The sequence below is a fragment of the Ursus americanus genome, chromosome 7 (genome assembly GCF_024610735.1).
Source record: "Ursus americanus isolate L20-20 chromosome 7, mUrsAme1.1.p, whole genome shotgun sequence".
Classification (NCBI taxonomy): Eukaryota; Metazoa; Chordata; class Mammalia; order Carnivora; family Ursidae; genus Ursus; species Ursus americanus.
Window position 1 is genome coordinate 66,588,795 of NC_142133.1, and position 24,224 is coordinate 66,613,018.

A 24,224-nucleotide genomic window follows, 5' to 3' on the forward strand; every position below is an offset into this window, starting at 1 on the left:
AGAAAAAAAAAATTGAAACATGTGTGATGATGGTAGAATAGTAGCATTATTTTGCCATTACACAAAGGACAGAATATTTTTTAAAGTGTGTATATATAAGCATTTAGGGACTTAACTGTGAGTTTTTCACAAGGGACAAAGCCTACATTTTTATCTAGAAACAACTAATGGGGAATTAGCATACCTTCTTTCAGAGGCATATAAATAGAAAGAGAATTACTGGGGAAATTAACCAGCGTTCTGGGGAGTAATTTAGTCCCTTAATGCCAGAAGAGTTGAGGGCTTTAATTAGAGGATTAGTTTAATTTTTTATTAAATTTTATTGTCTTTTATTTATTTCTTTGGTGAGATCTTTTTATTTGTGTATAGTAAATCACACCAACTTATATTCATTGTTATACTTCATTTAAGATAAAAAAATAGCAGTAATTGTATTCTGTTTTTCTTACAGATAAAAGAAGCCTAATCTTAAAAAAAAGTACTGTTGTAAACCAGTAACTCAGGAAATAGTAGATTACTTCACTATGCCTTCAGTTTGGGGTCTAGCGGTATTTCTCATATTAAATCAAACAAAGAAACATGTTTCTGCTTGTTCTCTTATAAATGTAATATGGCCCTATTAAGTTATAGTTTCTTTTTTAATGAATTTTTAAAAAATTGCTCTGAATATATTATATGACATGGTAACTAAGTGTAACAGAAAATAATACTTTTTGGAGGGGGAATGTTAGTCATTTTAGTATCCAGTCACTCCCTTTTATTCCTCTGAATGAGTCAGTGTAAATTTGTCACTGCGGGTGTATATACAGATGTTTTTGTGACTGTGAAACTGTAGATACGTGTATTTAAGTACTTGGTAGCATTAGTTTCCCCGTCTTGAATATTTCCACCATTTAGTTAGTGAGCACAACGTAATCACATGCTAATTTATCAGTTATGAATACAATGAGTGGCAACAAAACACTTAACAGTGGCTTAAACACATTGGGATTTATTTTTCTCATGTAAAAATAAGTCCGAAGGCTGTTAAGTCAAAGTTGGTCCCATGACTTGAGGATGTTATCGGAGACTCAGGTTCCATCCTCTTGTCCTGCTCTGCCACGTGGTTTTCCTCCTTACGATCTTATGATCTTACGTGATTGCTGGATGGGTTTCACATTCTCTTTCCAGGCAGAAAGAAGAAAGAAATGCCTCTCTTGGGAAAGCAGAAGCATTCCCAGAAATCCACGTTAGGGTTACATTTTGCAAAAGAGACTGGGAAGTCATCTTTTTAAGTGGACCACATTGCCCTTCTCAACACCGGGTGCAGCTGGGCAGCCAGCAGGGGAAAACAGATGCTGAGTAGTAGGCACCTCTCCGCTTCCCGTGCTGACCTTTTGTTTTCATTCAGGTTATTTTCCTCATTATAAGAATAACACCCAGCTATTTAAAAATGAAGTCACTATGCGTTCCCCTCCTTAAGAGCATCAAGTTTTCATATAATTGGCAATATCTTCAAAGCTCTGTATCTTGAGCTGTGGCCTAATACTCAGGTTCTAATTGCCTGCAGGAGGGTTCTACCTGGACATTTGCTGGTTGGTTCAAATACACTTAAGTACAAAGCTTTATCTTCAGGTTTTTTGGGTTTTTTTTCCAGGCAGGGTTGCCAGCATTTTCCCATACTAGAAATTTAGAATAATCCTAACTTCTTAAATTCCTTTATCCCCTAATCCAGTTTGCCATCAGCTGTAGTTTCCTGCATTGAAATATCTTGGAGGTGACCCTTACGTGCGCCCCCCCCCCCCCCCGTCACTACTGAAGTTCACACACTTGCTGCCTCATTTATGCCTCATTCACAGGGTTTACTAACTGATTTCTCCAATCCTGTTCTTCCTCTTTTGTTCATTCTGCTGGTCACTAACAGTCTAATTTTATTAAAACTTAGTTTTCTTAAATATTTCTCCCCGTGTAAGAGTTTTTAAACCAAATTCAAAGTGCTTTCCTCTTTCAAAGTTTACTTTCATACCAGATACTTTTCTTATTCTGTCTTTATTTCCCTTTATTTATCTATCTAAATTATCTTTCTTGTTGAAGAATGCACTCAGTGCACTGTTTCCTGCTTACCTCCCCTAACAAATACAAGTAGCCATCGAGAGTTTCCTCCTCTTCTCTGGTTGTGTCTCCCAGCGCCCACCTCCAGCCTGTTTTGATCTCATCATTCCAAGTTCTACCTTTCAAGGCCTAGCTTCTAAATTCCTTTCTTTTTTTTTAAAGATTTTATTTATTTATTCGACAGAGATAGAGACAGCCAGCGAGAGAGGGAACACAAGCAGGGGGAGTGGGAGAGGAAGAAGCAGGCTCATAGCGGAGGAGCCTGATGTGGGGCTTGATCCCAGAACGCCGGGATCACGCCCTGAGCCGAAGGCAGACGCTTAACCGCTGTGCCACCCAGGCGCCCCCTAAATTCCTTTCTTTTCGAACTTTCTTGACAGTTCCTCCCTATGTATTTTTTGTAGCTGTTCTAAACTATATTTTGAAGAAGCCGTGTGGTATGATGGGATTTCTTCAGAGTCAGAGAAGTATAACTTTAGATCTTGACTTAGCTACTTACCAACTTTTTAGCATTAAGCAAGTTAGCCTTTCTAAGCTAGTTTATCTTTTTTTTTTTTAAAGATTTTATTTATTTGACAGAGAGACAGCCAGTGAGAGAGGGAACACAAGCAGGGCGAGTGGGAGAGGAAGAAGCAGGCTCCCAGCAGAGCAGGGAGCCCGATGCAGGGCTCGATCCCAGGACCCTGGGATCATGCCCTGAGACGAAGGCAGACGCTTAACGACTGAGCCACCCAGGCGCCCCACTAGTTTCTTTATCTATAAAATAATTACATGTACGCACAGACACCTTTTTGTGAGCATAAAATGAGGTAATGTTTAGTAACATGTAATAGCACTTAGCACTTAGTATTAGGGATTGCTGCTTGAAAATAAAAACCCAGGATAATAGTGTCCTAAACAAAGTTGGAGTTTATTTTTCTCTTATATAAAAGAAGTCCAGGATTAGGTAGTCCAGGGCTGATATGGTAGTTCATCTGGGACGCAGGCTTTCTCTACCTTTGTTTTCTACCCTTCTAGAGCATGATTTCTATATGAAAATTGCAATTACCATAGTCCAAGGTGACTGCTGGAGCTCCAGCCATCATAACTACATTTCAGATAGCAAAAGGAGGAAGAACATGGGGGGTGGGGTGGGAAGGGCCTGTTTTCTAGCTTAGTCAGCTTTCTCTAACCAGCCTTCCTGGAAGTCTTTCCTAACGTTTCTAACGTTAGTCTCATTGGCTAGCACTTAGTCACATGACCACCACTTGCTAAAGGGAGGCTGTAAATTTTAATCTCTTAGTCATTGGGTACATTGTTGCACAAAATAAAATTAATCTTCTATTACTAAGAAACAAGGAGATAATTAATATTGGGTGGCTATATGCAGCCTCAGCCATGGTTACTTGTGGTAACTTTGCGGTGCTTAACAGGGTGAGGTTTAAAAAGTATCTTTATGCGTCTTTCTCTTCCACTTAGTGTCAATTTAGCACTTTATTCCTCTTTGCTTCATATGTATTTTGTTTTTCCAGCTACATTGAAAGTTGCTTGGGGGATAGAGACTGTATACCACAATTCTTTGTCGTGTTTCACAACACCTAACAGAGTGCTTGGCACTTGGACCACATAGTAGGAACTTAGTATGTGTTTGTTCATTAATTGATTTTTTTTTTCACTAGTACCGTAGTTCTTTTAGCCTCTCATTGAATCTTCCCACCCGCCATGAGTATTTAGTACTTTTTCTTAAACTACAAAGTAGCAGCTATCCAGAGAGGATGTACTGCACTTCATTCCTTTGATCATTTCCTGTTTTCTAATGCCTAAAAAGTTACTCTGTGGAGTTGATATTCTAACGTTTTATCTTTCTTTGGTTAATGTATTTAAAATGTATTTGTTTTACACCTTGTGCTTCAGGATAAATACCTTGGATTAAACCTAAGGAATAATGCATGTTTGCATATATCAATTACATATATATTTCTAATATTCATCATGAATTATATAGAATAAGACTTTTCAAAATGCCACTTTTGGCAAGTCCTCAGGAAATGATGTTTTTTCTGTGCATATTTAATTCACTCATTTGTAAGGAAGCTAATGGTTTGGAAGAAAGCTTAGATCACATTTCTTTGTCACAGTGTTTTTGAGCTGCTAGTGATTTTTCTTTTTCTCCCTGACCATGGATAAGAAGAGAGGAAGAACTAACTGGAGAGAGGAGACTCTCTCCAAGAAGATAAAGAAATAGTATTACTGGAAATTTCTTTCCCATCTGCTTGAGTCAGACTTTATGGTAAAAATAAGATCTTATAGTATCAAACTATCTTGGGATAGAAGAGTTTATAGGAGTTCTTTTTATTCTACTTTGGAACTCACTGAATGGAATATTTTAAACATGCTTTGTGCTTCCTTCAAATTTATTCCTTCACAGGTATTCATTATATTATTAGCATATGAGTATATAAATATACAATTTCATACCCCATAACCAATATGCTAATATATTCATACACCCAAATATGCGTATGTCTTATATAAACACATATAAATGCTAAGAGATAAAGATATGCTACTACAAATTCTTCTTGGAACAAAGTTAGTTATAAATAAAATAAAAAGTTATACATCATCCAGTTATGCACACTCAAAAAGAGTAGGTAGGTAGACCTACATGAATGGTTATTTGATTTGATGTTTAGGTATATATTAAGTGGGTGGGAGAGAGGGGCCTGGTCAATAAAATAACTGTACAGTGTTAATAAGAAGGAGAATACATATTAACTAAAAATCGTAATAGCTTTATGATAATTTTTAATGATACTTTTGGACTGGTATACAAATGACATAGAGACATTTATTTATAAAAAGTTGATATTTCTTTCTAGTTTGACTTTATTTGGTTTTGTTCTCATAGATGTTTTCTCCCAGATGTCAGATTCCAATGGCTTAATGATATTTAGCAAGTTTGACCAGTTTCTGAAGGAAGTTCTGAAGCTCCCAACAGCTGTCTTTGAAGGGCCATCTTTTGGTTACACAGAGCACTCAGTCCGCACCTGTTTTCCACAGCAGGTAAGGACAGTTTTGTAGAATCTAGGACTAGAAGAGCGCTCACTCATCCCTCCACCTTGTATCAGATTTCACCAGATTGCTTCTAGTCTAGGCGCATAAAGTCTTAAGTAGGGGAGAAAAAAGAGCTTTAAGCGGGAGGGGCGTGAAAAAGAGGGTGTATAAAAAATTCACCTGAGAATTCTGGCTTGGGGGAGAGAGGAGTCTTTTCTGAGAAATGATAATGTATGACATATTTTAAATTACTATAATTTTGAAGAAAAGTGTTTAAGATGAAGTGTTTATATTATTGCTGCTGGACATATATTACTCTCCTGAATGAGTTCTTTAAACTGTGAAATACAGGAATTTTGGCATAAAACTCTGTACAATACTAGACCATTTTTTCCTGAGCACCGAAGACAAGGAATGCTACACAGCTCCCAGCTGCCAGCTCAGAATCCCTCAAGGGTACACTGCCATTTTCATACGAAGGAAAGATAGATTAGGTTTCCTCTTTGTGTGTCCTTGTGCGATCCTGCCCTTGAGGTTGTATGTGTGAATTCCTGAGATCTTAACTGTGCCTCAAATGACTCCGAGCAGAGTGGATGCTGACTGAAGCTTCATTTATTCAGGAAGGCATGAGATAAAAGGAGCTTCATGCTAAACTTAGAAATTATGAAAAGTAGGGAATTAAGAAAAAGTCTGTGTTAAAACTAATGAGTAAAAGATTAGTGGAAGTAGGATATTGACATAGTCTGAAAGTATCTCCCCATAAGATGTTTCTTTTTTTTTTCTTTTTTTTAAGATTTTATTTATTTATTTGACAGAGAGGGAGACAGCCAGCGAGAGAGGGAACACAGGCAGGGGGAGTGGGAGAGGAAGAAGCAGGCTCCCAGAAAAGCACAACCTGAGTCTCATCTTCCCTGTTTTTTGGTTTTTTTTTTCCCATTTTTTTTATGTTTGATTTTATTTCTTACAGTTTTATTGAGATATAATTGACATATAACATTGTAAAATTGTAAGGTGTAAACATAATGATTTGATGCTTATATATATTGCAAAACAATTTTCCACAATAAATTAACATCTGGCCTGAGTCTCATTTTGAGGAAACATCTGACAAACCCAAATGAAGGTATTTCTACAGAATAACTGGCCTGTGCACTTTAAAAATGTCAGTTTTTATTGACAATGAACTCTTCTATGTTACAGGAGTCTAAAGAGAGAAAATTCAATGCAGTTTATGATCCAGGATTTTCTCTTGTTATAAAGGACATTATTGGGACATTTGAAAACAATCTGAATAAATTTTGTAGACTAGATAATAGTATTTTGTTAGTAAATGTCAATTTACTGGTTTTGATATTTGTATTAAATTGTGTAAGAGAATGTCCTTATTTTTAAGAAATGCGATCTGAGGTATTTAAGGGCAAAGGGGCATCCCTTCTGCAGTGATAATGTTTGAGGAATCTGGGTACATGAGAATTTTTGGGGTAATCTTCTTACAATCTTTCTGTAAGTCTAAAATCACTTAAAAATAAGAAGTTAACATGTAAAAACAACAAATCTAAAGTTTGAGAACTGAAAGTACCTTGTAAACTAGATCCTTCTGACATGTGATACTTTGATTCACAAGAGTCAAGAGTCAAACCAAACACACACATACTTTTTCTTACATTTAAAGTTAAGAATTCCTATCTGTCTGTACAGCCACTCTGGAAAACAGTGTGGAGGTCCCTTAAAAAGTTAAAAATTGAGCTACCCTATGATCCAGCCATTGCACTACTGGGTGTTTACCCCAAAGATACAGACGTAGTGAAGAGAAGGGCCATATGCACCCCAATGTTCATAGCAGCAATGTCCACAATAGCTAAATCGTGGAAGGAGCCGAGATGCCCTGCAACAGATGACTGGATTAAGAAGTTGTGGTCCATATATACAATGGAATATTACTCAGCAATCAGAAAGAACGAGTTCTCAACATTTGCTACAACATGGACGGCACTGGAGGAGATAATGCTAAGTGAAATAAGTCAAGCAGAGAAAGACAACTATCATATGATTTCTCTCATCTATGGGACATAAGAACTAGAATGATCAGTAGGGGAAGAAAGGGATAAAGAAAGGGGGGGTAATCAGAAGGGGGAATGAAACATGAGAGACTATGGACTATGAGAAACAAACTGAGGGCTACAGAGGGGAGGGGGGTGGGGGAATGGGATAGGCCGGTGATGGGTAGTAAGGAGGGCACGTGTTGCATGGTGCACTGGGTGTTATACACAACTAATGAATCATCGAGCCTTACATCGAAAACCGGGGATGTACTGTATGGTGACTAACATAATATAATAAAAAATCATTATAAAAAAAAAAAAAAAGAAAGAATTCCTATCTGTCTGTATTCAGACTTTCAAACAATGTTTTACAGTTTGTTTAGAGATTACTCATTAGCTTTAGCACCAAAGGTGGCACCCAGAATACTGGTGAGTTATTTTTACCAAGTTCTCAGGGGATGTTCTTCCCAAATTTGTATGCACTTGGACTGATTGTTTTTGTGGAAATTTGTGTATGTTATTTTTTTCTCAGTGTAAATGACAGTATCAGCTTTTAGCATATTAAAAATAGCCATGTGCTTCGATTTATTCTAATAAAGTATAGTTTGCATTCCCCTCCCCCACCCTGAATATGCATTTTTAAATAATGTGAGGCTGGCCATACGTATCCTGGTACAGAAGTGTGTTGCAGGTAATAAAATGCCCAGAAGTACTGTGAGTGAGGGTAGGTATGACAAAGAAACTGCAAACATTTTTCATTTAGCACTCATCTCGCTGCTGCTGCTTTCACAGTACCCTTACATCAAATGGTTGCCCCCACAATACTCTGGGGTAACCTTGTATATGATATGCATGTGGCTTTTCACACAAGATGCTTCCTGGAGGTCAGGCTAAAACTTGATCCAGTTCTGGAATGCTACCATTAAGTGTCGGTACGGGGGAGGGAATTTATACAAAGAATTGTCCATGAAGAACAACGTCTGACCAGTGGGTGACAATTACGTGGGGTGCTAAACCCAAAGTAACCTTTGATCTACTTGTAACGTGATGCTATGATGAGACTCTTGTATTGGAGCAGAAGTTTGAAATGTCGAAGAGTATACAAAAATTTCCAACTGTTAGTCCTAAGAATGCGATCTAGAATTCTCCAGATTATTTTATGCCTTTATTGTGAAGCCTTTGAACTCACAAGCCTGACTGTTGCTTCTTATCTGCTTCAGATTCTTAGAAAAAACTGAGTCTGTGTGTGTGTAAGATTTTATTTATGAGAGAAAGAGAGAGAGAGGGAGAGAGAGAGCATGAGTGGCGGCGGGGGCGGGGAGGGTCAGAGGGAGAAGCAAACTCCCTGCTGAGCAGGGAGCCCAATGCTGGGGGGCTCGATCCCAGGACCCTGAGATCATGACTTGAGCAGAAGGCAGAAGCTTAACCAACTGTGCCACCCAGGCGGCCCCCAGTCCGTGTTTCGCTATGTGCCAAATTTGGAAAAGTCAGAGAAGCTTATCTCAGTCTAGAGGAAACTTTAAGTTTTCCTTGGTCTGTAAAGATGACCGAAAAAAAGGACCCTTTAAAGAAAAAGAAATTACTAATAGAATGACCAAAAAAATGAGACTTTGGACAAAGTTTCATGCAGCAAGAGTTAAATCCGATGATTTTTGGGTTTCTTTTTGAAATGGTCTTTTCCCATAGGGTTAGTTTTACTATGTATGTGGTTTTTTTTTAATGCGGATTAACTCCCACGCCTTCAGACAGAGAGAACAGTGTCAGTGGAAATTGCCCTGTTGATACACATGCAGTTTTCCCCAGAGTATTACTGTTCTGGGCTGAGCAAAGAAGTGATCGCAATTAAAGAGAATGTATGACTCCTTTAAGAAAGAAGGGGAAATCTTGCCGGAGTACCTTTCTTTAGTGAAAGAAGTGGCTGGTTTGGAGGATTTGTGAATTGCTTCACTTTCTACAGTTATGGGGTGAAACTGTGGGTTCAGATGTAGGAGATGTGAAGACACCCTCTCCTGTCTCCCCACACCTGTGCTACAAAAATTGATTGATGGAGTGAGCTATCCCCTGGATCCAGTATTCAGTTTTGATAAAACTAATCTGTCTTAAAAGTTGTATGCCCTTATCAGGAGGAAGGAAAAAAGTGTCTCAGGATTTAAGACTGAAAGGGATCATCTGATAGTGACTTTTGTTGGCAATGCCTGTGGAGGTTTAAATGTGCTGGTAGTAGTGTTGCTGCTGTTTTGTTAGTCCTCTGTTTACGAGGCTGCCTAGGTTCTTACGTTTGTGCCAGCCCTGTTTTTCTCGTATACCTTATTATTTTTAAATCCACAGTTTTGCAGTATATGCAATTTTCCAGTAATGTGTGTGGTGCATTACAGGAGAAATACTTGAATTTTTAAAAATGATATGAAGAAAATTATGTATTTGTTTATTTTAATATAGCTTTAATTCTCTTTTAAAAAACAATTTTGCAAACTAACCCAAAATAAGAGATGTTGGACTTACGTAGTTTTAAAAACACTACAAAAATTAAAAGCACTTATAAGTTAATTTAGCATAACCCATCAACTAGAATTGAACCCAGATTTTGGTGAAGATGTGGAGCAACCAGAGCTCTCATACAGACCACGTTGGAAGAGGCTCTGGTGTTTTCCTACAAACCTCGGCAGATACCTAGTCATCATCTGGCAATTCTACCCTTAAGTTTTTCCCACATGAAATGAAAACTTATGTTCACGAAAAGATTTACAAGGTTGCTTTTATCAGCCTCGGAAGCATCTGAGCTGTCCATAATAAACCACTGGAGTAAAGTTAATTCAAGAAATAATATGTCTGGAATTTGCTTCAAATTAATCCCGACTGAAGGAAGGGTGAAGGCATAAGTTAAAATTAGTCATATGGGGACCCCTGGGTGGCTCAGTTGGTTAAGCGTCTGCCTTCGGCTCAGGTCACGATCCCAGGGTCCTGGGGTCCAGTCCCGTGTCAGGCTCCTTGCGCAGCGGGGAACCTGCTTCTCTCTCTGCCTGCCGCTCCCCCCTGCTTGTGCTCTCTCTCTCTGACAAATAAAATAAAATAAAATAAATTAGTCCTATGTTGAGAATTGTTGAAGCTGGATGACAAGCATATTATACTATTCTCTCTACTTTGGTATATTTTAAAAATTTAATGGAAAAATTAATTTGTAAATTTATGATCATGATCATTGTCTGAATAAAGCACAGTGTTAACATAGCACCTCAAGTCTGATATTTTGGTGAGTAGACCAAATATATTGATTCTTCAGTGGCTGTTGTTAAAGATTTTATTTGAGAGAAAGAGAGAGAGAGAGAGCTCATGAGGTAGGGGAGAAGCAGAGGGGGAGAGAAAGGGGGAGGGAGAGAATCCTCAAGCAGACTCTCCTGAGAGTGGAGCCCAATGTAGGACTTGATCCCACGACCCTGAGATCATGACTTGACCTGAAACCAAGAGTCAGATACCTAATGGACTGAGCCACCCAGGCACTCCTGTTTCTTCACTGGTTATAAACTAACAAACTGACTTTGGAGACTTAAGAGTTATTAAAAACAAGCAGTAAATAGCATTATATTAAATTTCTCCCAAGTTTTCCTAAACTTCAGAGTTTGGGGATGAATTCTGTTTCTCCTTAAAAAGATGATTGCTATTTGTTGTAGTATTTGTTTTTTAGGTTTCTGTTGACTTTAGTTTGAAGTGTTCAGTCCACCCTGCAGAGGATTTGATTTTTATTTTTATTGTTTTTTAAATGTGTGATTTTTTTTAAAAGGGGGGGGGTGGGCCAAAGGAAGAGGGAGAGAGAGAATCTTAAGCAGGCTCCACGCCCAGCATAGAGCTCATTGTGGGGCTCAATCTCACCCTGAGATCATGACCTGAGCCGAAATCCAGAGTCAGATGCTTAACTGACTGAGCCACCCAGGTGCCCCTCACCCTGCAAAGGATTTTAAATTTGATGTCTGTCTTTATGGAAGACTGAGTAAGTAAAGTAGGGGAGAGAGGGAGGAGAGAGGGAGATGGGGAAGTAGAGGCAATTTTTCACTCAGTGTTGCAGGGCTCTCCTTGATACAGGGGAGGTGGGAAGTGGGTAGTGATGGGATTACATTATTGCCGGTGGATTTGTCAGAACAGCAACAGTATTTCTCATGCCTGGAGATGTCCTCTGATTATACTTTGACCAGCATATCCTCTTCCACTATATGCCAAAATGACTTTTCTTCCCACTATATCTTTGAAGTGAGATGTTTTCTAAATGTTCTGACCTTGTTTTCCTGGACATTGAATAGTTTGGTAAGAATTGCCTGGCACATGTATATGTGTATTTCACTGGAATTCTAATTGGGTGGTTTTACAGTCTCCATCAGCTATCCCTCATTACCATGATAATCTAGTTGGGTTATTACCACATTTCATTGATTTGAAGACATTCTTTCACACTTTAACATCTCTGATATCAAGATACCTCATATAGCCAATGGCATCTTATAGTTGGCCAGGCAGTAATTATGATGGGTTGCCTTTTCTTGCACATGTGTGAACTTGGTCATAGCTGTTCCTCTTGTCACTTCAGCTGAATTATGCCCATGTTTGGTACTGCATGTGTTGTCATTTCAAATGATATCGGTTCACACTGACATACCAATAACCCTGACCTTCTCTGTCTTCAACAAAGGCCCTCATATTTTATATCCCAGCTACAAGAGTGCTTCTTCTTTGATGCTCTGAATCTTTCAATGTAGGATTAATTAATTGTTCCTCTTCCGCATTCGCATGGCGTGTCGTGTCTAGTTCACTTATGCCCTGAAGAGATGCACCTTGATCTTCAACTTTATATCCCCATGACTAACATTCTCTGGAAAATGACTGATGCTTACTAGAAATTTGTTGGATTAAATGATTTAAATTAAATATGACATGAGAAAGTATCTTTGGATTGAATTCTGATTCAAAGCTTAAACCTCATGGATGTACCTGCAACCTTGTTTCAATTGATGTTTTTATTCCATGATTTTCTCAAATGAAACAATCTTTGCAATGAGGAAAATAGTGTTTCAGGAGTTCTGAATTTCCCCATCTCTTAGCTATAATAAATAAAAATATCTCTAATAAATAGCATAGCAACATTATACTGTTGTGTCATTACAAAGTATTTTAATTTTCAAAATAAATCTGTGATATGAACAAATTCAGTGTCTAATAATAATCAAAAGGTTGACCCATAGCACTGGTTCTATAACCAGTTAACATATGTTTGCTCTGGTTAGACAGAATATTTCTAACTCTGCACAAGTGTTTGTATAAAAATGTTTTTGATCTGGAAGATTTAAAAAATGTTTTCAAGTTTATTAACTATATGTCGAACATGGTTTAATAGATTATCAAGTAAGTTAAGTCAATGGCTAAGAAATACTTACTTGTTGCCCCTAAGGAAGTAAGAGGTTTTAATGGAAATGACGAGTTTGGAAATTGCACCTGATGGTCCATTGCTAAGCTAATTAACTTGTTTTCTCATGTTCTTTTAGTGATACTGGATTTCTCATTTTTAAGAGATGGTCCTGCCCCCCACCTTGAAAACGGAAAATGTAGTGACAGGTAGGGAAGGAGATGAGAATGGCTCTAGGGTAATAATTGTCAGTATTGAGGCTTAGAGTAACAAGGGCCTGGAGGTAGGGGACAAAAAGAAACGCTCACTTCCAAGAAATAAGATGAGCACATGCAAGGATAGAAAGAGCCCCAGTGTTTTATAGAGGAAGGCAGAGATAAATCATGGTGTCCCTGCCCAGTGGATCAGGCCGCTGTTAAAATGATTAGGAATGAAGACCTTGTAGCAAAACAATTAATATTTAATAAAAAGTTAAGTGAAAAAACATTATATATTTTCGTCTGCCCTGTGTATATAATTACGTAGAAGCATATGTACATTTGGAGGGAAATACAGAAAATGGGAATTGTGGGAATGTACATTTTTTGTAATTTTTATTATGGTTTTTGTTATAAATGTTGTGCTGTAAAAATAAGGAGGAATGCAAAGAATGTGTTCAACTTAAGAAGAAAAACCAAAATGAAACAAAAAAGGAGAAAAAAGAGCCAACCTGTCTTCCACGCAGTTATTTACTAAGTCATGGAATTTTGGAGCTGGGAATTCTGTCTCAGCTATTCTCAAACTTTTTGGTCTCAGGACTGTTTACAATAAAAATTATTGAGGACCCCAGAGAGCTTTTGTTTATGTGGCTTATACCTATTAGTATTTCTATACTAGAAATTAAATTTGAGAAATTAAAGATATTTATTGTCATTTAAAAATAAAAATGATAGGATGCTTGGGGGCTCAGTCAGTTGGGCATCCAACTCTTGATCTTAGCTCAAGTCTCGATCTCGGGGTCATGAGTTCAAGCCCCACGTTGGACTCCACGCTGTGTGTGGAAACCACATGAAAAAAAGTAATAGTGATAAACTTGTTACATCTTAAATAATGTATTTTTACGAAAAATAACTGTATCTTCCAAAACAAAAAAATTTAAGAGAGTGCCATGATTTTACATTTTTGCAAATTGCTTTAGTATTTGGCTCAATTGAAGACAGCTGGATTTTATCTGCCTATCCATTGATTCTGTTGTGATACGTTGTTTTGGTTAAAGTATAGAAAGAAGTCTGGCCTCACACAAGGAGTTGGAAAAGGGAGGAATGCTTTAGTAGTTTTTCATATGGTTGTGGATATGCCACCTTGCTTCTGGCACACCCACTGTATACCTATGAGAGGCTGAGACTGAAAAGGGCAAATAATGTCTGAGAATTGTGAAAATAGTTCTCGCCTTGTGGACCCCTTGAAAATGTTTTAGGGACCTACAGGGCAGCTTCTGACCACACTTTGAGAACCACTGCTCTACCCTTCCAGAGGTGAGAAAACTGAAACCAGAATGTCAAATGGATTTCCCCAAATTACATGGTTTATGGAAGACAGAGTACTGGGACACAGTTCTTCTGGTTTCATTCCTCAGGCTTTTGGAGGACTTCAAATTACAAAATGACCTTAGGACAACTTTTGTAAACTGACCGAGAGTGTTTTTAATCAGGGTCTTCTAAGATGTCAAATGTAATTGTTCCTTTTCATCTCGAAGATTAAAAAAGAAACCTCCATGATAGGTGAATCAAAACTTTAGCATTAGGATTATAGGTAGACTTGTAGAAATGCAATTTTTAATATTAGATATAAAAATGTATAGAAATATTAATTTAAAATACATTTAGTTTTTGGTTACTACCTCTTACTGGCCAAAAGACTTCCTAGCATCTTCTTTCTCAGTAATTTTATGTAGACGCTTTTCCATTTCTTTTGCTTTGTTGCAGTTATCCACATACCCATAATTAGAGGCATTTTCCATATCTGGACCTCCATTTAAATGTTCGGTGACTTTCTGGTTTTATTTTTAATGTTGTTCACTCATTCCTCTGAGGTTCCACTGAGGTCTCAGAAACATTAGTGACTTGGATGCCCGAGATGGAAAACACTTCGGAAAACTTTATTTAGCCTGATCGAGTAGGTGTTTTGAAACCTTACCACCAGAGCACAGCTTTCTACAGAGGGCCTTTGGATGGTAACTTGCTACTCTTATCACCCTCCGTCAGCCCTCTTGCTCGCCCCTTCCCTCCCCCTATTCAGTGTTGGCCTCCAATCTTTGTCCTTAATCAGAGGCTTTCCTTCATATTTCTTCCATCTTTTTCAAGTTTTTATTGTGAAAGCCTCTTTCTTTCTCTGCCATCTACTTTATCTTCCTTTTTCTGTTCCCTGTTTACCAATTTCTTTTTTTAAAAGATTATTCTTAATAAGAATTATCTCCTTGCATACAATGGAATCAAGATTCTCGTAGTTGCCAAAAAGATACACAAAAGTGAGTCTGTAGCCTCCTGTTTGTATGATGGGAACCATCGTCGGGAAAGTGTCATGATGGCTCAGATGCACATGCTAGAGGCCGCCGTCCTCCTGACTTACCACCACCATGCCTTCACTCCTCGCTTCCAGTTTATGGTGAATAGATTCGTGGTCAAAATCGCTTATTTTGTAATACGCTGGCAAAATCTTTGGGTCAGCTCTAACCGATTTTATGTCTCCCCCCCAATAAAGTATTTTAAAGTTTTATGGTGAAACACCCCATTTTGTAGGTCCTGTTATCACGTCAAGAAAAGTAGCGGGACTAAGAACACAGTTCTTGGGAGAGACTGAGATGAAATTCTGGGTGCCTTTTGGTGTCCACTTGCCCCTAGTCCTCATTCCCCCCCCCCCCCCCCGCCTTGGAATGGTGGGACGAGGGCTTGGAAAAGTCCTCCTTACTGCTGGTCCTGCATCTCCTACTCTCCTGTGTCTGCCCTTTTGTCTCTGCCCTTCTTTTGGAATCAGGTTTGAAGTGGGGGCTGAGGTGTCCAAGCTGCATTTACAGAACTCTCGCATCTAGTTGTAAGGCACTCCCTTTCCCTCCATTTTCCTTTCCTTTTGGAGCTGCAAAGGTGTTTTATGGGTTAGAGGAAATTAAAAGAAAATTCATTAATTTGAAAATTGTTGAGATTCTGTTCTATCTACATCATACGACTCTATTTTTTCTAGACTGTTTTCTTGATTTTCTATGTCCAGTGGGATGTAATTATGCCAGTGTTTCACATACAGTGGAAGCTTCATATGTATTTGTTTAAAAGAGAGAAAGAAGACAGAACACAAAAATGCAGTCTAGCTGGGGAGATGGTGTAATGGGGAGTGATGGACATTGGGTGTTCAGGCTCTGTTTTCACCACTATTGTCACTGTCTTTGTGACTGGGTCAAATTACTTCACTACTCTGCGCTTTAGTTTTCTTTGTGTAAATGAGAAAGTTGTTAAGTGATGTTTAACAGTGTTTGCTCCTCACTTTAGTATTTATTCAATGATTACTTATCAAGTACCTGTTGTGTGCCTGGCACTGTTATGAAATGCTGGAAATACAGTAAATAACAAATGGGGAGGTAGTTCCCGCTCTCGCTGATGTGTTATAATGAGGTGTGGGATGTCTGTCTCCCCCATGGGTAATAGAAATAGTAATTTGAAGGGCAGCTGAGTTCTAGTCCTTGCTTTGTGTCTGATTTGGGTAGGACCTTTACAGGTTATTTATTTATTTATTTTTCCCTAAAGATTTATCTATTTATTTGGGAGAGAGAACAAGCGGGAGAGGGGCAGAGGCAGAGGGAGGGGGAGAGAGAATCCTAAGCAGACTCCCCGCTGAGTGTGGAGCCTGATGTGGGGTTCGATCCCACAACCCCCAGATCATGACCTGAGCCGAATTGAAGAGTCAGATGCTCAACCACCTGAGCCACCCAGGTGACCCAGGACCTTTATAAGCCATTTAAATGCTTTGTTACTTTATTTTCTCATTTGTAAGATGAAGATAGTGATACCTAAACTATTTACCTTATAGAGCTGTTTTAAGACTCAAAATAATGTATGTGGAAATGCATTTGAATATAGAAGTAATGTATAGTGTGTTTCAGCATCTGTAGTAATGTAAAATATTGTATTTTGTTACAGAATTTCATGTGGAATTTGTTACAACTTAGTTGGGAGAATTCTAGATTAACTTAATTTTGTAATTCAGAGATACTTGACTATAAAGTATATTTTTCTTCTCTTCACAGAAAAAGATAATGCTAAATATGTTTTTAGACACAATGATGGCCGATCCTCCCCCCCAGTGCTTTGTCTGGCTACCTCTCATGCACAGGCTCGCCCATGTTGAGAATGGTAAGCAGGACTTGGATCATTCGGTCTCTTGGGCTATAGGAAATGCACGAACTGCTCGTATTTGTAATGTCCTTAGCTATTACCATGGAAAATTATAATTGACATTTGCTGTCACTGTGTCATTTGGTTATGATTTTTTCCTTTCGAAAGAGGGATATTTGTTTCTCAAAGAAAAGTAGGGGAAGGGGACTTATTACTTAGGGTACCAAGAAATAGTAATGTCAGGTCATAAAACTTTGTGGTTCAAACTCTAGGCTTTCCCCCACTGAGAATCACTTGAACCCACCTGATTTAGCCATCACTTCCTTTTTTTCCTTTAATTTATAAAATTCACAGTTCTAAAAAATTGAATATATGCAATATCAAGCACTAAGATTGTAATGATTTTGGAACAGTTTAAAGGAAAATAGCTATGATAGAATTTGGTGCTTCATACATCTTCATTTTATGCCTTTACTATTTTATCTGGACTTACACTTGGCATCCTTTCCAGGAATTTGACTTACATCTTTACCTTGCTTGGAATTGAAATGGTAGTTATCTCCAGTAACTTCTTACTTTTTCTTCTGTTCTTATCGGTTTATCTCCTTGTTTAGGTTGTGTGAGTTTGTTAAAGGAAAGACAATGTAGTTTCTTATGTGCCCTCCCTCCCTCCTCTCAGAACTCTTGCCTGTTTCTTGTTCTGCCAAAGAGAACCAGTAGCAGCTGAGAGGCGCTAAAAAGCAGAGCTCTCTCTTTCCCCTTTGTAAGAATGGAATGCGCGTCCATACTCTTGTCTTCTCCCTCTCTCATCCATACCTTTTGTTCTTAAACTTCTCAGCGGTTTGCCCCACTGTGGCTTTAGTTCACAGGGACCTTAGATTCAGGATTATTTTCTTAAAGGTGTAGAATCTCTTGACTAAACTAAAACAGCTAAAATTTTTACCAGGATTTTTGGATAGAGACTTATACTGTTAATTATTATAATATTATTGAAGTATTATTGGCTCTTCTGGAGGCAGTACCTTTAAAGCCTGAAGTATTTCATTTTCAGTTTGCTTTCATAAAATCATTTTGTATCTCCCATACCATATAGAAAGAATCTCATTTGTCCTGATTTTTGTTATCCATATGAACATTTTATTGTGACTTTGGATATAGTGTATTATTTGTTGTTTACATTCTTTTGGGGTTAGTGATATTTTGGGGACTGAGAATAGAATGAGCTCATCAACATATCTTGAAAATAAATGTTATCTATCACAATAACATTTATCTACATATCTTAGTTTTTATGGTGGGGAAATAAATTCTACAATTATGGTATTTCTTTATTTCTATATGGTATTTTTGTTGTTGTTATTTGGGCTCTTGCTATGAAATTCATCACTTGAATGATATTGAAGTTACTATTTATAAGGATGGATATATATTTATTTACACAAAAGTTGTACTTTTTATATTGTTTTACTAATCCAAGTGTATCGGGTATAAGATTACAACATGATGTGTTCTTCCAAAGAGAATGCTTTTACGAAAACCTGATCTTACTTATAATTGACTCAGTACACTTAGTGATCCTCTCCACATTCTGGTTCTTTCCGTTTCCACCTGGTCAGCCCATTACACTGTCTTATGTGTGGCTCCTGACTGGTGTAGTAGAGGAGAGAAATCACACAGATATACATGTTCAACCAAGATGATCAGAATATACTTGATAATTTAATATTAATGTATATGCATATATGTACATTAACCAAAAATAATTGTATAGAATTATAAATGCTGATGTTGCCTGTGTTGATGTGAGCTCCAGATTGATTTGGGAGTAGTGTTCTGTGGCGGAACTTTACTAGATTATATATTTTATACTTTTTTTAATTAAAAAATTTTTAAAAAATATTTATTTGAGAGAGAGAGAGGGAGAGAACATGAAAAGGGGGAGGATCAGAGGGAGAAGCAGACTCCCCACTGAGCAGGGAGCCTGATGCAGGGCTTGATCCCAGGACTCCGGGATCATGACCTGAGCCAAAGGCAGATGCTTAACCAACTGAGCCACCCAGGTGCCCCATGGAGCACAGATTCTTATTAGCACTTTCATTATTCCTTAGAAATATCGGATGACAAAAAGGTTGAATTTTTTAGAGGAAGTATGTCCTTTGGAGTTCTCATTCCTGATTTTACTTTTCTTACAGTCTTTAATGATCCTGTTGCATTGTTTTCCTCACCTAGTGCTTATTTTTGTTTGTTTTTTGAGTCTCGATTCCCTAGTTAACGTTTGGAAATAGGACCAAAAATCCTTACTGTTGAGATAAGATTGGATTTGTATACATGGTATTAGAAAGAGTTATTCAAATGAAGATTTGAATACTGTACGCCCCTTTCCTATTGACTTCCATTTCTTGTGTTCAAAATTGAATTGCCAGTGGGAACAATTACGCTACCAACACTGGAAAGTATAAACAACCATCTATAACATACAGTTGTGCATTGCCCACTTCCCACTCAACGAACTGGGTGTTCAGGCTGTAAGAGAGTCCCAGCAATGTCTCTGAATCCTGACTGCTACTTGGCAGTTTTTCATACGGCGAGATGCTGTATGAGTGGAGAAAAGAGTGACAGGTCTCTGAGTTTCCCTTCCTCCCAGTCACTGCCCCTTCGTTGGTCTAGAGTACTTGATTTTACTATTCTGCTACTTAGAACTCTTACCTAAAACTAGCATGGTAATATGCCTAGCCTTTTTTTTTTTTTTTTTTTTTTTTTACCAGTTAACGACTTATGCCCAGATGTGCGATAGCTTTTGATTCAGCCAACATTTAAAGGCCTTCAGTTGAAGGTACTATGTAAAATACCATTTTCAGGTAACAGAGACGCATAGTACATTATCCCAGTGCTCACAGATCTCCTGTTAGCAAAGGAAACAAATGTCTTACAACTAACGGTGATACATCTCTTTAAAAAGCAATAGGTTTGGAAAATAAATTTTAGACTAAGAAGACTTCTCTCTCTTCTTTCCTTATGTATTTATCATCTACCATCCTTATCATATATTTATCATTCTAGTAAACACGAGTTTCAGCTTAAGAAATTGGTTTTTTCTAAGGTGGATGGGAATGTAATATTCTGACTTGAAAAGCTGTTCTCATCTGTCGTCTTTCCCTTTTATTCTAGTAAAAAGCAAGTTCCGTTAACTAGGAGACAATTTAGGATTGTCAGTTCTAATTTCGTTTTCGCCTTTGCTTGTTTTTGTGAGATTTGGTTTTCCGCTGTATTGACTTTATTTCTCCAAATGAAAATGACTTCTTTCTCTCCTGTCCCCCCGGCCCACTTTCTGCCTTCCGCAAGTCTTCCATCCTGTGGAGTGCTCCTACTGCCGCTGCGAGAGTATGATGGGTTTCCGGTACCGATGCCAGCAGTGCCACAACTACCAGCTCTGCCAGAACTGCTTCTGGCGTGGCCATGCCAGTGGCCCTCACAGCAACCAACACCAGATGAAGGAGCACTCCTCCTGGGTAATTGCATTGTGTCTCCCTCTGTGTCCTCTGTGGTTACTCTGTCTCTGCAGTGAAGCACCGGGCCAGCTTCCTGGTAGATGCCTAACGAATAAGGACGCCGCGTAATCCAGTCTTCGTGCTGAGGGTTAGGATGGGTTGCAAATACCTTGTGCTTCATCACCTGGTTTTATCTATCTATCTATCTATCTATCTATCTATCTATCTATCTATCTATTTTCATCACTTGATTTTAAAGTTCCAGGAGATGGAGATATTATCCCAACTGAAATGGAAAAGTGAGAAGTGTCTTCTTACATTAAAATCGTGCAGAGGGTATCCCCCCAAAGCTTTGAGCTTTAAGTGAGGTTTAAAGTCTTTTTCTCAAGCATATTTTCTTCATGTCTGTAGGGTTTATATGTTGCAAAGAAGGCTGCATGACATAAAGGAGTTAAATTTTTGTCTCTCTGAAGTTGGGGAAATATTGTTTCTTACAGTTGCCCCATTGGTGTCCTTACTTTCAAAAGTAGTCCTTTAAATAACAATATTTGGGTGGAGGTCGGCCTGTGATTTTCCTGTGGTGGTTATAAATCACATAATAATCAATCATTTTTCTTCCCTTGTCTCAGTTGATTTTCAGAGTTTTTAAATGCCATCTGCTTATGTCCAAAAAGTTGTTTTGAAAGCTTTTCCCTCTAGTTTTCGTTGGTTGGTTGGTTTGCTAAAGGTTAGAACAATATAGAGGGTCCTATGTGTCATTCAGGATTTAGGTTCTTACCGTTGGTCATCCCAGGGGGCTTTAAGTATTGGAAAGCTTCAACTACCAGGGGCTTTTTCTTTCTTTCTTTTTTCTAGTTAGCCTTATTAAAACTCAAACAAGAAAAAAGGCAAATAAGTTCATACCGGGGATGGATTTAAAAAAAAACAACAAATTTCAACCCTTGTGTACACTTTACTTCCTACCCCTCTGACATGTTAGAGATCATTTTTCTTTTATCAGATACATTTTCAGTTACACTTAACCATAAAATTTCGCTAAATTGAACATCCTGTCCTCGGTTTTGTTGTGTTGTAAATTCCAGTATTTTTTTAGTTGAGGAGTGATTATTTAAAAATATTTAAACAAGCAATGAAAAAAAATACAATGTAGTAGTTTCTTCTCTTTTTTACTGAATAGAGATAATCTGTAGATTTTCAAGTTGTTACTTTTCCCTTTTTTAAAGTACAAGTGTCCCACTTAATTGAGTTGTTAATGTTTTTCCCACTGTTTTTTGTTTAGAGTCTTAACTCTCAACACCGAAATAGCTCTTTGCTCTGTTGCCACATATAATGATTGGATTCATTGGGATGTTTCTTCTGACGATTCTCATTCTAGATGTTGGGGGGAAGAGAGTGAAGAACTTCTCGTTCATCGTAGTTTGAACTTTCTCATTTAGCTAATTTGTACTCCTTTTAGAAGTGGGAAATTTACAGTTTTTTAAAGATAAATGGCTGAATATTGCTTTATGATTTACAAAGCAGCATTTCATATACTCTTGAATTTTAACATTGAGTTAGAACATACATAAATGCAAGCACAGAAATCATAAGTGAATTCTTGTATTTTTGCTTGGTCCTCACAACACTCTTGTGAAGTAAGCCATATCCCCATTTGTTGTTATTTTTATTTCATCTGGGTTGTTTTTTCTTGATTTCATTCATTTTTGTTATAGTGACTGAAGATTTCAAGAAAAATCAAGTATTATAGGCATGACGCTGGTATCAGTTCTGAATTTTGATGAGTATATGCATTATGTGTGACTGATGCATACTGGTAAAGGTTTTTTAGCAGAGAGAGAGAGAGTGTGTGTGTGTGTGTGTGTGTGTGTGTGTGTGTGTGTATAAATTGTTTTCAAGATTAGAACTGTATGTGCAGTGCCCTTGTTCTTTGAGGAAGATGTGAGTGACTCTTGGGACTGATGTGGGTAAAGAAGTTTCCACTAACAAAAAGATGTGTAATCACTTTAATAGTAATTTCTTTGAAGATTGTCCACTGTGTTTATATTAGTATTTGAATAAATATTTTTCTGTGTTCACAAGAGATAAATTTAGTATGCATTTAACAAGTTTGTGTATGAATTTGTATCGTAGATTTGATAGGTATTCTATTGGTGCTTGGAAGTTTACTTTGATTTTTCCAAAATTTCTGTTTAATGTTTTGCCTAAGTTACTATGCAGTGTAATTCATTTATTCTTTTAGTTATCAACTCATAACTTTTTATTTATTTTATTTATGTATTTATTTATTTAATGTTTTACCTAAGTTACTATGCAGTGTAATTCATTTATTCTTTTAGTTATCAATTCATTCATTTGACTTTATTTTAGGAAAAAAATGCCATATGGTATCATATCTATGATTCATTCTGTGCATTCATTCTTCATTCATATTATTTGAGCTCCTACTCTGTGTGCCAGACACTGTTACAGGCACGTAGGTTACATCTATGAACAAACCAGACAGATTCCTGCCCTATGGGTCTTAAATTGTAAGGGCTATGAAAGAGGCCGTTAGGGCTCACTGACATTGCGATTTTCCTATTTTTGCTGGGCATACATCTAGACTACGTTTCTCGGCCTCTCTGTTTCTAAGAAGGACCATGTAAATAGCACTTATCAGTGGAATGTGATCAGAGTGACATGTGTCTTCCCAGAATAAGATCATTAATAGCTGAGTGCCTCTTCTGTTCTCTGCCAGCTTAGTGGAGAGGATTTCATTAGGACCCAGAGGAGGATAAAACCACAAATGAAAGGAGACCAGGTCCTTGAATGATGGGTAGAGAAGAGTGTCCTGCCAACCTATTTGACTTTGATGGGAGCAAGAGAGAAGCTTTGTGTTAAACTACTGAGGTTTTAGTTTTTGCTACAGTAGTTGGTACTGGAAGTAGAGTTCTGTTAAAACAAAACCTAAAATCTGTGATATTGGCTTAGCAGTCAAATAGCCCTGATGAGGACACTAATATTGGAGTTGGGAAGGACAGAAACTCATGTTATGCAGTGGTGATCAATTGGGTAAATTTGTCATCCATGATAACTTAGAAGGCACACTTCATGCCACCTGAGTTCCAGGTCAAAGGTTGGAAAGGATAGGAGTGTGAGTGCATGTTGGCTGTTTTTGGTTAGGTATGATGAGAAAGAGATGAGCCTAGGAAAGAATTAGCTAGTTTTGTTTTGTTTTGTTTTTGATTTTTTTTAAAAGATTTTATTTATTTATTTGACAGAGAGAGACAGCCAGTGAGAGAGGGAACACAAGCAGGGGGAGTGGGAGAGGAAGAAGCAGGCTCCCAGCGGAGGAGCCTGATGTGGGGCTCGATCCCAGAACGCTGCGATCATGCCCTGAGCTGAAGGCAGACACTTAATGACTGAGACACCCAGGCGCCCCAAGAATTAGCTAGTTTTCAAGCAAAAAATGAAAGGGACCAGAGAAAGTTCTGACAGTTGGAGCAGTGACAGGAAAAACAGATTGCTTGTAGACCCTGGAGAGCAATAGGTAAGAGTTGAGAAAGGCTTTGAGCAATAAAGGCCTAGGGAACTTTCTCAGTCAAAGAAAGGTGACTTAGCCCTATGGCGAAGATCAGATCAGGGCATGAGTTCTTGTTCTTGGCTGTTCATCAGAATCACCTTGCTCTCACCTACGTAGCTTCTGATTTAATGGGTCAAAGGTACATGAAACCTAGATAAGGCAGTTTTTAAAAGTTCCCCCAAGTGAGTCTCTCATGCAGCCGAAGTTGGAAACTGCTGACCTGTTGTTTCATATGGCCTCCAGGTGGCCTCTGTT

General features: G+C 37.9%; 1 protein-coding gene across 21 annotated transcripts in view; it reads left to right on the forward strand.

Moving 5' to 3' along the window:
* The window catches only part of DTNB (dystrobrevin beta), a 248,467-nt gene that overhangs the window by 69,871 nt on the left and 154,372 nt on the right, over window positions 1-24,224 (forward strand). For all 21 annotated transcript variants that reach the window (XR_015725320.1, XR_015725318.1, XR_015725317.1 and 18 more), the window contains 3 exons: window positions 4,982-5,136; window positions 16,832-16,937; window positions 20,262-20,428. Coding sequence is in view for 13 of the 21 variants with exons in the window: in XM_087863800.1 (XP_087719926.1) it covers window positions 4,982-5,136; window positions 16,832-16,937; window positions 20,262-20,428 (428 nt within the window). In the remaining 8 variants the exon portion in view is untranslated. The remainder of the gene's footprint in view (window positions 1-4,981; window positions 5,137-16,831; window positions 16,938-20,261; window positions 20,429-24,224) is intronic.